General features: G+C 45.0%; 1 protein-coding gene across 1 annotated transcript in view; it reads right to left on the reverse strand.

Moving 5' to 3' along the window:
- LOC143962016 (uncharacterized) overlaps positions 1-15,501 on the reverse strand; it is a 40,341-nt gene that overhangs the window by 13,926 nt on the left and 10,914 nt on the right. The window contains exons 16-19 of the mRNA XM_077471358.1: positions 10,777-10,851; positions 10,178-10,249; positions 4,085-4,159; positions 837-985 (exon numbers count right to left, since the gene is read on the reverse strand). Of these exons, the coding sequence (XP_077327484.1) occupies positions 837-985; positions 4,085-4,159; positions 10,178-10,249; positions 10,777-10,851 (371 nt within the window). The remainder of the gene's footprint in view (positions 1-836; positions 986-4,084; positions 4,160-10,177; positions 10,250-10,776; positions 10,852-15,501) is intronic.

Here is a 15,501-nt window from a genome sequence, read left to right on the forward strand (position 1 = left end):
CCATCAGTGGACACGGCAGATCTGTTTGCTCTTTTAAGGATGTTCGTACATGCCTCATCAAAGGACTGGCCACTCCATGGTGACCGCATCTAAACTCCTAAGTAAGCAGATCTGCGTACTTGGGAACCATAGCATAACCATACAAAATTATGGCCTGCTGAGCTGTGATAGAGTATGGCATGTCCCATTGGTAGCAGTGGGAGTGTGCACACGATCGTGTTCAGAGCCATGTAAGCAGTGTTCAAATTGTGAGACACTTTTGTCTCACGGGATGTTTGCCGCATGACTCTGCATACAACTGTCTGCACACGTCACTGCTGGAATTCTATTTGAATATATACATGTGTGTGATTGGTTCTTTTGAAAGAATACAAGTGTCTGATTGGCTGATTCCACTTTCCTTTGTTTATTCATGTTGACAGTATAAATAAAAGGAGTAAAGCATTCAATGGAGGATTCTGCTAAGCTCAAGGTGATACTAGCATCTGCGTCTGTGTTACTTGGAGATATACAAGCGCGCTTTCCCGGAATTATACAAGAGAGCTGTTTTTGTGCTTTTTAAGCACAAAGAAATTATTTTCTTATAGGGGAGAACCTTAAGATTTCCGGGACAACACTCACGAAGGCTTCAGAGGAACAAAGCTCCTCGCAACCTCTATTCCCTTTGTACAGCGGCCATCTAAACAGTGCCACCTACAGAGGGAAGGGTAGACTGCACCTGCCCACATGCTAACCAATCAAACCTTCCAGAAGCTGGATCATCTCTGGTGAGTGGTGACTACTGCTGAGTTTTACACACACTCTCTATGCACCTTCATTTAGCGGGAATTTCTTACCATCTCATCATTCCCATTAACGACCACCAGGTGAGCCTGCCTGTCCTCACATTGTTTCTTGGCGGACACCCATGGAACAGAATTCGAGCTCCAGTAATAACAGCCACCCGCAAAGTTTATCCAAGCTGTAGAACAGGGTTCACCAGATCCTGGGAGGGAGAGAAAAAAAAGAGAGGGTGAGGAAAAAAACAAAAAAAACAAACGCTGTTCATCCATTGAATCTGCATGATGGCCACTAGACATGTGCACTGACAAAAAATTGTTTGTTTTTGTTTCATTCTTTTTTTTTTTTTGCTTTTTTCGGAAATACGAAAATTCGGATTTTCAAATTTCCGAATTTTCCAAAATCTGAATTTCGACATTTCGAATTTTCACATTTTCACAATTTTCAAATCTTAGAATTTCCAAATTCTGCATTTCCACATTTTTAAACTTATTTCACATTTTCAAATTTCTAAATTTTCAAATTCCAAGATTCAAAAATTCAAAAAATCCGAAAAGAAAAAAAAATCTGTAAAATTCGAAATAACAACTAACTAATAATAACTTTTGGTATGTTAATTCACTACTCCGTCCCTCTCTTATGCAAATAATTTCTCAATATCTCGGTAAAGATATATAGAAAAGACAAACATAGTGTAATCCCGTAAAAAAAAAAAATATTCTTTAATTATACTTATAAAACCTTCAATTAATCCACTCACAAAAGAAGGAGAACACAAAGCATTGGTTCTCTATTCACAGCTCAGTGTTAGGTATGTGTGACCCTCAGATGATGTCAGAATGACGAAACGCGTCAGCTTGGAGCCATACGACGAGCAGAGTGACGGCAATGTGCGGGAGAGGACGGGCTAACCCTTTATCGGCTGCAGCAAGTTTCTGGCGTATACTGCAGAAGAGAGCGGTAGGACTGTCCCCACATACCTGACACTGAGCTGTGAATAGAGAACCAATACTTCATGTTCTGTTTCTTTTGTGAGTGGATTCATTGAAGGTTTTACAAGTATAACTGAAGAATAATTTTTTACGGGATTACAATATGTTTGTCTTTTCTATATATATCTTCACCGAAATATTGAGAAATTATTTGCATAAGAGATGGACAGAGTAGTGAATTAACATACCACAGGACTTTCTGATATGCCTAATTAACCTGGAGGTTCTGGTAAGAGCAATACCAAAGGAGAGTCTCCTCGTTCACACATCCCCTTGTGTGTGTTTTTCGGCACATGTCGAGGTGAATTGCGGAATTTGTTATTTCAGATAATTCGTAACTTCGGGTAAATTCATACTTGTTATGTTCACTTACAGCCAAATTTGAAAGGAAAATTCCAACACCTATAATTTAATATTTATCATTAGTTATTATTATTTCAGATTTTCGAGTTTTCTAATTTTCATATCTTCATTAAAATTTCCAAAATTTCGAATTTCTGAAATTTCAAATTTCTGAAATTTTCAAATTTTTGGAAATTCGAACATTTGGAAATTTGACAATTCGGAAATGCGAAAATTCAAGATTTCCGAAATTCAAAAAAATTCCAAAATTCAGAATTAACAAATTTGTCAAAATTTGTTAAAAAATTCATTTGGAATTAAACAAATTGCACATGTCTAAGCCCACGTACACACGGTCGGAGATTTTTCCAACCAAATCCATCGGATTTTGCCCGTCGGATTTAGTCCGACGGATTGTGTCCGAAACTGTTGCATACACACGGTCGGGCCAAGTTGGCGAAAAATCCGATCTTTCAGAACGTGATGACGTAATTTCGTTACGATGGGACTACATACAGGCTAGTAGCTAATAGCTTTGATGTAGGAATTTGATCTGAGCATGCGTGGCACTTGGCCCGATCAAAATTCTCTACACATGATTGGATTAGGTCCGACCGGCCCAGTTGGCCGGGAAATATTTCCAACATGTTGCAAAATTGGGTCGGACGGAGACGGAATCAGTCCGATGCATACCACACACAGTCGGATTATCTGATGACACGGTCCGATAGGACACATTCCGACAGATTCTCCGACCGTGTGTACAAGGGCTAATGGCCACTAGATTGGGCTAATGAACATACTTGTTTCCTATGACACTCTGCACTATCCGGTGACCACAATGCAGTATTTTAACAATTGAAACATTCTATCTGCAGAGAATATAGTCTGAGAACATTTGATTTTGCCCCATTCACACTAAATGAATTTCCATGCAGTTTTGATGGATGAGCAGCTATTTTTTAAATACACCCCGAATTTCCTGAATTTTAAATTCCGAATTTCCAATTTAAGGTCCAACTGTGGTAGGATTTTTAAAGGAAGTGGCTCAGACTGTTTTGTTTTTTTGTTGGCACCATCTTCAACTAGGGCTGTCAGGAGCTTCCCGAACCATCCTGCACACATTTGCATTTCCTAATATCTAACATGCCCCTTTTTTGGAGCCTGTTTTGGTGTTTCTTTTTACCTCAATTGGACTTTGGGTTCAGAGACTCCTAATTTCAGAGGTTCACTTGTGGGCAGGGCCAGTTGTTTGGTATCCAATATGGAGTAAAGGTACACAGGGACCAAATAAAGTGGCACCATTGTTATTTGGTTTATTAGAAGTAACAAATAACACATAGAAGATAGCGTCTAGGTGACTACTCAACAGTAGCCTGCGAACTCTAAAGTTCTGGGCCATTACACACAATGCAATTCCATGCACCTGGAGCAGTGATTCTCAACCTGGGTTTTGTGGAACCCTAGGGTTCCTCCAAAGGTTGCTAGGGGTTCCTTCAGCATTGGGCAATTTCTGCCTCTCAGATATGTTCCCACTCACACCATTGATCTTTTTAGCTATTTGTAAGGAGGTAATTCTTCCCAATGACCACAAGTGTGAGGACCATTCTTCCCACTGACCATCACACTAATGTATCACGAGTTGTAGACTTCCAATTTTTAGCAGGGGGTTCCCCCGAGACCAGAGAACTATTTCAAGTGTTCCTCTGTGTTGAAAAGGTTGAGAAAGGCTGCTCTAGAGGCTCTTCCCTAATTCACAAAATTCCTTGAACCCGATGGAACTGACCTACGATCACGGTAGAGCTCACTGTACTTTAAAATAAAAACACATATCTTGATCATCAATGAATTTGTGGTCACTGCTTATCCTTCCTAGAGCCCCCATCTTTACATAAGAGAGCAGGTACATTATGATGTAACATTGTATCAAGAGGTTCCAGATAAAATTGTTTTTTGGTGACTGAACTTACTTTTCACTTTTTGCATCTCTCCTTCCATTTTGTTCACAGATTCCAAAACCTTCTTGACATCTATGGAAAGAGAGCCTGTAATATAAAATGCATAAGCGGATGTTCAGTCAACTGCAGAGAAGGTGAGAGGACCCCTATTGAAGTGTACACTCAAATGGGGCTATAATGGCTTTTGGTCAATGGTACAGTGTATATTTATTTTGGTTACATGTATATAGCATCCTCTACATAGGTAGGTTTTAGAGGTTAGGATTTTTCATGAGTGCAGGCAAATTTAGGCAGGCCTAGCTGGACGGCATCACTTCACTGTAACCTCCCTCTTTCTTCTAAAGGAGGGGAGGATAGGTGGAGCTGTCTAGGGTGGTTCAGGGAGCCCTGACCAAACCCCAACTAGGATTTGCAGGGGGCAGGCCTCCTTAAATACCTAGAGTCAGCCCAGCTGGGGAGGAGTTGTCGGGTGAAAGAACTGGAGATGGAGTACTAGGCTGTCGGGGCCTTTGAGGGAGCTCCCCAGTTGAGGCGGGGGTGACCTTGGGCCTGAGACTTTGGTACAGGACGGAGCCTTTCAGGAAAGCATGAAGAATCTGGACAGGGGCACAGAAGGAGTCAGAGAAGACAGCAGGAGCTAGTACTTCCGGGTAAGTCTTCAGGAGGGGACCACCGGGTGCAGCCAGGAAGGCTTTTGAGTGACATGCACAGTTGGGGGGACTAGGGAGGCATGCCTAAATGGCCTGGGAGTGTGCAGTCTGGGATGGGTGCAGAGCCAGCAGAGTGGACTGTGATGTTACGGGAAGTGGAGTCAGGGAGCTGAAGCCAGTAGGGCTGGCAGGGCCTGAAGAAGGCTGACTGGGAGCAGTAGCCCATCTGTGGGACAGCCAGCACAAGAGACTTTCCATATTTTCTACTACACTATAAAGGCCCATGGTCCCTGTCTGCAAAGGTCAACTACTGAGGCCTGGCTGAGCCAGTGTCAGGCCTAAACATTTGCTAGCTGCTCCTGAAGTAAAGAGTTGTGCAGGAGGAAGAGGAAGAGAGAGCAATAGTCTGCAAGCAACAGATGTGCAGGAGGAGTCTGGAGAATAAATATGTACAAAGAATGCATATAGTTTCGTCCCATATGATTGCTATACAATCTGCAAATTTATTGTTCCACTGGGCATCCCATATATTCCTTTACCCATCCAAGTTTATCCCCTCAATAAAAACAACAAAAACAAACATATGGACTGTTCATTGTCTCTAAAGTGGCTGGGAAGTGAAAGCCAGGCTAGGTAGAGTGACAGGTGGGCCACATCACTAAGCAGCCCCTACGGGTATACCGATACATGTACTATGTATATTAGTTATTTCATGACTTACAGTATATGAAAAAAATTGTCAGATCATGCTGGAATTGATATGCCTGTATGCTTCATAATGACCCCAGTCTTTCCTTGGTACTTAACATTGGCCCGATTCTGTCCAAGGTGCTTCACATCAGCCCTAGTCTGTTCCAGATGCTCTAAATTGTCCACACTCTGTCTTAGATACTTGACATTGGCCTTCATTTGTCCTAGATAGTTAACATTGGCCTTCCTTTGTCCTAGATACTTGTTTAGCACTAACCCCTTAAGGAGCTGCTGGTTATTTTTGGGCTTACCATTACCTTTCGCTCTCCTCATCTGACGTCTAGGGGATGTCCCGTGGTAGATGGCCCAGTAACTTGAGACCGACAATAGATCCACTTGAACGGATTTTATTTGTAAAAACTCAAACCATTGAACAGTCTTTCAACTTGGGATCAGAGGGTTGGAAAGGAAAGTTCAGGTTCTCTCAATGTCAAAGTCAAAAACGTTAAAGAACTTTCTTTGACTGCATCCAGAAAATAGCCATTCACAGCTGGATGAACACTCAGATTGGACAGTCCCTCTCTCACAAGGCCTAGCAGCCAACAAGGTGCTTACTCAGGAACAAAGTCTTTATCACCGACGTTGTTGCAGAACACGTAGGGAAACTAAGCTGTAGAACACTTGTAGGATACCTGGATCTTTCAGCCCGCTTGGCGATATCCACAAAACCGCATTCTCTCAGTTACTTTAGCCCCTCCAGGCTCCCGTTAAGAAAACCAACCCATATGTGGTGTTCTTCTAAAGAGTCCTCCCCTGGAATGCTTGAAGTTCAATGGGTCTCTCCCGAACCGGAGACAGCACCCATCCACCTTGGAATCCTTCCTTAGTTCCCTTGCCTTGGGCTAGCCAGCCCCAAGGCATTAAAGTTGGGTGGATCCGCTCCCCAGGCCATAGCCTTCCTGGGGGCTGGTCAGGAGGACCAGGACTATGTAGTCAGCACAGCATACTGGACCAGAACCCAGAACCACATGACGTCCGCATCTTAAATACCCTCTCCCAGAGGGCACAGCGAGAGGGCCACTCCCACTGACCTGGCTCCGGAAGAGAGTAACTTAAGCACCTGACCAGACTATTGTTCCACGCCTGCCACCAGAGACAGTGCCCCCTGTGGCAGGCTGAACATCTCGCAGTCCAGTCAGACTGACACAGAAGTCAAATTTAGGCAAATAGACCCAAACCAAACTGTCATTTGGGTAAAGTTAAATTTTGAAAAACACAGCGCGTGCTCTTCAGGAGCCCAACACTACACTTGACATTGCTCTTCCTTTGTCCTAGATACTTGATGTTGGCCTTCCTTTGTCCTACATACTTGATGTTGGCATTCCTTTGTCCTAGATACCTGACATTGAACTTCCATTGTCTTATATGCTTGACATTGGCCTTCCTTTGTCCTAGATGTTCGACATTGGCCTTCCTTTGTCCTAGATGTTTGACATTGGCCTTCCTTTGTCCTAGATTCTTAACATTGCCTTCCTTTGTCCTGGATACTTGATATTGGCCTTCTGTTATCCTGGATGCTTGATATTGGCCTCCCTTTGTCCTAGATACTTGACATTGACCTTCCTTTGTTCTAGATGCTTGACATTAGCTATCCTCTTTTCTAGATACTTTACACTGGCCTTCCCCTGACCTAGATGCTTTCAATTTTCCTCACTCTGTCCTAGATACTTTACATTGACCTCCCTCTGTCCTAAGTGCTTTACATTGGTCCACTATATTTCACAAGAGAAGGGATGGAGGCTGATTCAAACAGTGAACAACACCAATCTCGGTCTTCACTGAGCAGCGAGCTGGAGACTGACAGTCAGTGGCCTTCTGCTCTGCCCCTCCAGCACTCATTGGAGTATCGGGCTGTAGAGGGGGTGAGAGCAGCTGGCTCAATATACCAGCAGCTGGTCCAGGCTTCTGGCTGGATTCCGAATGTAAAGCCAGGATCTTTCCTGGACAGGCTGAGTGACAACACTAAAGCTAAAGCATGCTGTCGGCTGAAAATGTTCACAGAAGTGCAGAACTAACTACTCACCTTTGGCCTACAGAAGTACAGCCAAAATAGCTTTGGCCATATTCCTCTTTTAATCTAAATGTACTTCTTAAACCTGACCCTAAAGCTTAAATAGATAAAAACTTTAATATTACACTGATTATGATGCCAAATGTTCCCCAAAAAGTCCCAAGCTCAATAACCAAATCATATGCCTCCATGACCCAAACTATCATGGCCAAAACTACTGATCCATCATGCACAAGCTCTCCATCAAAACAATATTATTGAATTATAGAGTTGATTATTCTACCTTATGTCCGAATCTTTGGTCCAACTGTCTTACATACAGTATATAAATCTCAGATTCAGATATCTTTTCATAGAAATGTCTGAACCCTTGGGCCCGACATCATACATAAAGAGTATTTGTATACAGATATCAGCTTGAGATATCTGTCCATAAAAATATCCAAACCCTTGGTCTTACTATCATACATACAATATACAGATCTCAGATTGAGATATCAATCCTTAGAAATGTCCGAACCCTTGATCCTACTATCATACATACGATATACAAATCTCAGATTGAGATATCTATCCATAGAAATGTCTGAACTCTTGATCCTGCTATCATTTGTATACGGATATCAGTTTGAGATGTCTATCCATAGAAATGTCTGAACCTTTGGTTCCACCATCATACATATAGAGTATTTGTATACAGATCATAGAAATGTGGGAACCCTTGGTCCTGCCATCATACATATAGAGCAGGGGCCTCCAAACTTTCAAAACAAAGGGCCGGTTTGTTGCCCTTCAGACAATAAGGGGGTCAGACTGTGACCAGGGGGAGTAGAAAATGGTGTCAGTGGAAGGAACATTGCCCCATCTTTGGTGTCAGTTGGAAGAATAGTGCCTGATTGTTGGTATCAGTGGGGGGAATTGCCCCTCACCACTGGTGTCAGTGGAAGGAATAGTGCCCATTCTTGGTGTCAGTGGGAAGAATAGTGCCCGATCATTGGTGTCAGTGGGGGGAAATTGCCCCTTGCTATTGGTGTAAGTGGGAGCAATAGTGTCCCATCGTTGGTGCCTGTAGGAGGAAAAGTGCCCCATCGTTGGTGTCTGTGGGAGAAATAGTCCCTTCTTGGTGGTGTCCAGTTGGAGGAATAGTGTCCAAAGGGCAAGGCAAAGGCAAGCAGAAGGTCACATCTGGCCCGTGAGACACAGTTTGGAGACCACTAATATAGAGTATTTGTATACAGATCTCATATTGAGATATCTATCCATAGAAATGTCTGAACCCTTGGTCCTGTCATCATACATACAGTATAGAGCAGGGGCCTCCAAACTTTCAAAACAAGGGTCAGTTTGCTGCCCTTTAGACATTAGGGGGGTCAGGCTGTGACCAGTGGGAGTAGAAAATGGTGTCAGTGGAAGGAATATTGCCCAATCTTTGGTGTAAGTTGGAAGAATAGTGCCTGATCGTTGGTATTAGTGGGGGGAATTGTCCCTCACCACTGGTGTCAGTGGAAGGAATAGTGCCCATTTTTGGTGTCAGTGGGAACAATAGTGACCAATCATTGGTGTCAGTGGGGGGAAATTGCCCCTTGCTATTGGTGTAAGTGGGAGCAATAATGTCCCATCGTTGGTGCCTGTAGGAGGAAAAGTGCCCCATCGTTGGTGTCTGTGGGAGAAATAGTCCCTTCTTGGTGGTGTCCAGTGGGAGGAATAGCGTCCAAAGGGCAAGGTAAAGGCAAGCAGAAGGCCACACCTGGCCCGCGAGACACAGTTTGGAGACCACTAATATAGAGTATTTGTATACAGATCTCATATTGAGATATCTATCCATAGAAATGTCTGAACCCTTGGTCCTGTCATCATACCTACAGTATAGAGCAGGGGCCTCCAAACTTTCAAAACAAGGGTCAGTTTGCTGCCCTTTAGACATTAGGAGGGTCAGACTGTGAGCAGTGGGAGTAGAAAATGGTGTCAGTGGAAGGAATACTGCCCAATCTTTGGTGTAAGTTGGAAGAATAGTGCCTGATCATTGGTGTCAGTGGGGGGAAATTGCCCCTTGCTATTGGTGTAAGTGGGAGCAATAGTGTCCCATTGTTGGTGTCTGTAGGATGAAAAAGTGCCCCATCGTTGGTGTCCATGGGAAAAACAGTCCCTCATTGGTGGTGTCCAGTGGGAGGAATAGTGTCCCATCATTGGTGTCTGTAGGAGGAAAAGTGCCCCATCGTTGGTGTCCATGGGAAAAATAGTCCCTCATTGGTGGTGTCCAGTGGGAGGAATAGTGTCCAAAGCGCCAGGTAAAGGCAAGCAGAAGGCCATATCCGGCCACATCCGGCCCACGAGACACAGTTTGGAGACCATTAATAAAGAATATTTGTATACAGATCTCATATTGAGATATCTATCCATAGAAATGTCTGAACCCTTGGCCCTGCTATCCTACATACCGATACACTATTTCTATATATATCTCAGTGTTTTATTATTTCCCATATTTCAGCATAGTGACCCAATCTTTTCATTCTTATTGGTTGAACTAGATGAACGTGCATATATGCAACTATATTCTCATAATTTTCTCCCTCTAGGCGGGTTTAAGAATTCAAAACGGTCTCAAGGAAATGGATGTTTGGGATATTTGCAGAATTGGAACCCAATACCCCCCAATATATCATTTCTTCATATTTATCAGTCTGCAGTCACCTATTGCGTCATTGGGCAGAACGCGTTTCACCAACGACTCAATCTCCGTCACTTTACTGAGCACTCTGGAAGCTGCAGACAGAGAAAAAAATGTTATTAGTCTATCTATAAATTTGCAGAGATGACCACACAAAGGGGTTGATTTACTAAGACTAGAGAGTGCAAAATCTGGTGCAGCATGGCATAGAAACCAATCAGCTTCTAACTTCAGCTTGTTCAATCAAGTTTTGACAAAAAAAAACAGAAGCTCATTGGTTTCTATGCAGAGCTTCACCAGGTTTTGCACGCTCCAGATTTAGTAAATCAACTCCAAAGAGTCTGAACTACAAAAAATACAACACTACAGAAAGACAACGAACAACAGAGAGATGCCGACTTACCGAGATACCCTGAACTATAAAGAAAGGCTGAATTACAGAAATACGTTAAACTACAAGCAGAGAGACTGAGCTACGCAGAAAGGCAATGAACTCCAAAGAGTACATGGTGGGAGACAAAAAGATGCAAAGAGAAGCTGAACCAAACATTCTACGCTCACGTTATGGAAAATTAAGGTTGGATAGGTAAGTGCTTCATTGAGGGAAGTTTAATAAACTTACGATTTGCGTTCTGGATTTCTACTGCCTGGTTCTGCAGAGCTTTCTCAATCTTTTGAATATCACTGGAAAGATCACCTGTAATAGAGGACAACATAAGTTTATTGAAGTGTCTTCAGTACATTCTTTCACAAAGGCAATAAAATATTAGGAAGGTCTCCTTCACAGGAGACAGCGAGAGGATCTCCTTTATAGGAGGCAATGATAAGATCTCCTTTATAGGAGACATTGAGAGAACCTCCTTCGTAGTAGTGAGAGGACTTCTATATAGGAGACATTGAGAGAATCTCTTTCACAGGAGCCATTGAGAAGACCTCCATTACAGCAAACAGTGAGAAGACCCCTTCACAGCAAACAGTGAGAAGACCCCCTTCAGAGGAGACAGTGAGAAGACCCCCTTCACAGGAGACAGTGAGAAGACCCCCTTCACAGGAGACAATGAGAAGACCTCCTTCACACTAGACAGTAAGAAGTCCACCTTTACAGGAGACAGTGAGAAGACCACCTTTGCGGAAGACAGTATGAAGACTTCCTTCACATGAGTAGGGATGGGTGAAAGGTTCGGCCTGAGCATGTTTGGGCCGAATTTTGGGCGTTCGGACGTTTGGCGAACAACGAACATTGTGTGGTGTTCGCGGCAAATTTGAAAGCCACGGAACCACGTTAAAGTCTATGGGACACTAACATGAAAAACCAAAAGCCAAAACATGCAAGCTATTGTCATAAAAAGTGTAGAAAAAAGTTTTAAAAACAGGCGTTTTTTTCGGGAGCAGTGATTTTAATAATGCTTAACCACTTGGGATCCGCGCTATTGCAAAATGACGGCAATAGCGCGGACCCACATTTTCGGGACTACGTCTATTGACGTAGTCCCGGTTACGAGCGGCCTGCGCGCCCCCTGAGGGGCGCGCGCGGCGCGCTCTGTGATCGGCGAGTCCGTGAGACTCGCCTGATCACCGATCCGTGTAAGGGGTCGATCCCGACCCCTTATCACGTGATCAGCTGTCAGCCAATGACAGCTGATCATGTGATAAAACGGAGCCGGTAATCGGCTAGTATTCCTCCTCGCGCTGACAGCGCGAGGAGAAAAAAAAAAAGCCGATCGCCGGCGGCCGTGTTCGGGACATCAGTCCCGATCACGGCCAGCAATATAAAAGGACACCTGCCCCCTGCCAGTGCCCACCTGCCACCCGCAGTGCCATCCTGAATAAAGTAAGTGCCCCCCTGTCAGTGCCACCCAGCAGTGCCCATAGTGCCCACAGTGCCACCCAGCAGTGCCCACAGTGCCACCCAGCAGTGCCCACAGTGCCACCCACAGTGCCACCCAGCAGTGCCACCCACAGTGCCACCCAAAATCTGCCTCAGGTGCTGCACCCCAGTGCCGCCCATCAGTGCCCAGCAGTGCCGCCCATCAGTGCCCAGCAGTGCCGCCCATCAGTGCCCAGCAGTGCCACCTATCAGAGCCACCTATCAGTGCCACCTATCAGTGCCCATCAGTCCCATCTATCTGTGGTACCTATCAGTGCCCATCCGTGCCACCCATCCGTGCCACTTATCCGTGCCACCCATCCGTGCCATCTTATCTGTGCCCATCTTTGCCCATCAGTGCCGCCTTATCTGTGCCCATCGGTGCCGCCTTATCTGTGCCTATTAGTGCCGCCTTAACTATGCCTATCAGTGCCCACCAGTGCAGCCTATCAGTGCCCACCAATGCAGCCCATCAGTGCCCACCAATGCAGCCCATCAGTGCCCACCAATGCAGCCTATCAGTGCCGCCTAATCAGCGCACTTCAATGAAGGAGAAAAATGACCCGTTTGCAAAATTTTATAACAAACTATTAAAACATGATTTTTTTTTTTTTTTTTTTTGCATCTTTTTTTGTTTGTTTAGCAAAAAATAAAACTCCGAGCTGTGACTAAATACCACCAAAAGAAAGCTCTATTTGTGGGAAAAAAATGATAAAAATTTCATTTGGGTACAGTGTTGTATGACCGCGCAATTGTCACTCAAAGTGCATCAGCGCTGAAAGCTGAAAATTGGTCTGGGACTGAGGGGGGTTTAAGTGCCCAGTAAGCAAGTGGTTAAAGTGAAACAATAAAAATGAAATATTCCTTTAAATATCATGCCTGGGGGTATCTATAGTATTCCAGTAAAGTGGCATGTGTTTCCCCATGTTTAGAACAGTCTGAGAGCAAAATGACATTTCTAAAGGAAAAAATGTAATTTAAAAGTAATTGCGTCTCTAATGGAATTGTCGGGTTTCTGTAATATAGATAAAACTCATTGAAAAAAAACGGCATGGTTCCCCCCCCCATCCATTACCAGGCCCTTTTGGTCTGGCATGAATAATAAGGGCAACCCCAAACCAAAAATGTAAAAACCCTGTGCCAAAATAAAAAAAAAAATGGTGTAGTGGTCCCCCCAAAAATCCATACCACACCCTTATCCGAGCACGCAACGTGGCAGGCCGCAGATCGAGAAAGCGCCCTCCCCTCCTCCTGAACTGTACCAGACCACATGCCCTCAACATGGGGAGGATGCTTTTGGGGTCCCCCCAAAACATCTTGCCCCCATGTTGATGGGGACAAGGGCCTCATCCCCACAACCTTTGCCCAGTGGTTGTGGAGGTCTGCGGTCGGGGGGCTTATCTGAATCTGAAAGCCCCCTTTAACAAGAAGACCCCCAGATCCCGGCCCCCCCCTATGTGAATTGGTAACTGGTACATTGTACCCCTAATCATTCACCAGAAAAAAGTGTCAAAAATAGTAAAAAAGACAGGAGACACTTTGGGACAAGTCCTTTAGTAAAAAATAAAAATGTGCCGCGATGTAAATCCATCTCATGCCACCCGACGAGCCAAAAATACGGGCAACCACGCCTTCCTCTGACATCACGGGGCATCAGAGGGGGCAGGGTCACCCATTTACATCAACCCTCATCTATATAACAGCTGTCACCGAGAAGAAGCATCACTTGACGGGAGCCACCCATGGAGGCGGAGCTGTTGCAGCTTTTTTTTTCTTTCTTCGGTCCGTCGGGTGGCATGAGATGGATTTACATTGCGAGACATTTTTATTTTTTAATAAAGGACTTGTTCCAAACTGTCTCCTGTCTTTTTTACTATTTTTTTTAAAAAATTGTGAAATGGTAGGGGTACAATGTACCCATTACCAATTCACATGGGGGATCGGGATCTGGAGGTCCCCTTGTTCTGCCGGCGTATATCGGCGTGAGGCGGTCCTTAAGTGGTTAAGCATTATTAAAATGACTGCTCTCAAAAAAACATTAGATTTTAAAACTTTTTTTTGCATTGATACATGTCCCCTGGGGCAGGACCCGGGTCCCCCAACAATTTTTATTGACAAAAATTTGCATATAAGCCTTTAAAATGAGCACTTTGGGTTTTTCAAGTTAGTGTCCCATAGACTTTAACGGTGCTTGCCGTGTTCGGCCAAATTTTTTGCCTGTTCACAAGTTCTGGTGCGAACCAAACCGGGGGGTGTTCGGCTCATCCTTACACATGCGACAGTAAGAAGACTTCCTTCACAAGAGATTGTGAGAAGACCTTCACAGGAGACAATAAGAAGACCTCCTTCGCAGGCAGGGCTGGACTGGGACAGAAATTTGTCCCTGGACTTCATCCAGACCGGCCCACTTAAATTTTGAGTGTTCCATTAACATTCCTTACATCAGAGTGTCCCATCACCAGCCCCCTTACATCAGAGTGTCCCATCACCAGCCCCCTTACATCAGAATGTCCCATCAGCACCCCTTACATCAGAGTGTCCCATCAGCACCCCTTACATCAGAGTGTCCCATCACCAGCCCCCTTACATCAGAGTATCCCATGAGCAGCCCCCTTACATCAGAGTGTCCCATGAGCAGCCCCCTTACATCAGAGTGTCCCATGAGCAGCCCCCTTACATCAGAGTGTCCCATCACCAGCCCCCTTACAAAGAGTGTCCCATCACCAGCCCCCTTACAACAGAGTGTCCCATCAGCACCCCTTACATCAAAGTGTCCCATCAGCACCCCTTACATCAGAGTGTCCCATCACCAGCCCCCTTACAACAGAGTGTCCAATCAGCACCCCCTTACATCAGAGTGTCCCATTACCAGCCCCCTTACATCAGAGTATCCCATTACCAGCCCCCTTACATCAGAGTGTCCCATTACCAGCCCCCTTACATCAGAGTATCCCATTACCAGCCCCCTTACATCAGAGTGTCCCATGAGCAGCCCCCTTACATCAGAGTGTCCCATGAGCAGCCCCCTTACATCAGAGTGTCCCATCGGCAGCCCCCTTACATCAGAGTGTCCCATCGGCAGCCCCCTTACATCAGAGTGTCCCATCGGCAGCCCCCTTACATCAGAGTGTCCCATCACCAGCCCCCTTACAACAGAGTGTCCCATCACCAGCCCCCTTACAACAGAGTGTCCCATCAGCACCCCTTACATCAAAGTGTCCCATCAGCACCCCTTACATCAGAGTGTCCCATCACCAGCCCCCTTACAACAGAGTGTCCAATCAGCAGCCCCCTTACATCAGAGTGTCCCATGAGCAGCCCCCTTACATCAGAGTGTCCCATCACCAGCCCTCTTACAACAGAGTGTCCCATCACCAGCCCCCTTACAACAGAGTGTCCCATCAGCACCCCTTACATCAAAGTGTCCCATCAGCACCCCTTACATCAGAGTGTCCCATCACCAGCCCCCTTACATCAGAG

This window comes from Lithobates pipiens, unplaced genomic scaffold, assembly GCF_037356315.1.
Source record: "Lithobates pipiens isolate NorthernLeopardFrog02 unplaced genomic scaffold, aLitPip1_a1.2 Scaffold_8, whole genome shotgun sequence".
NCBI lineage: Eukaryota > Metazoa > Chordata > Amphibia > Anura > Ranidae > Lithobates > Lithobates pipiens.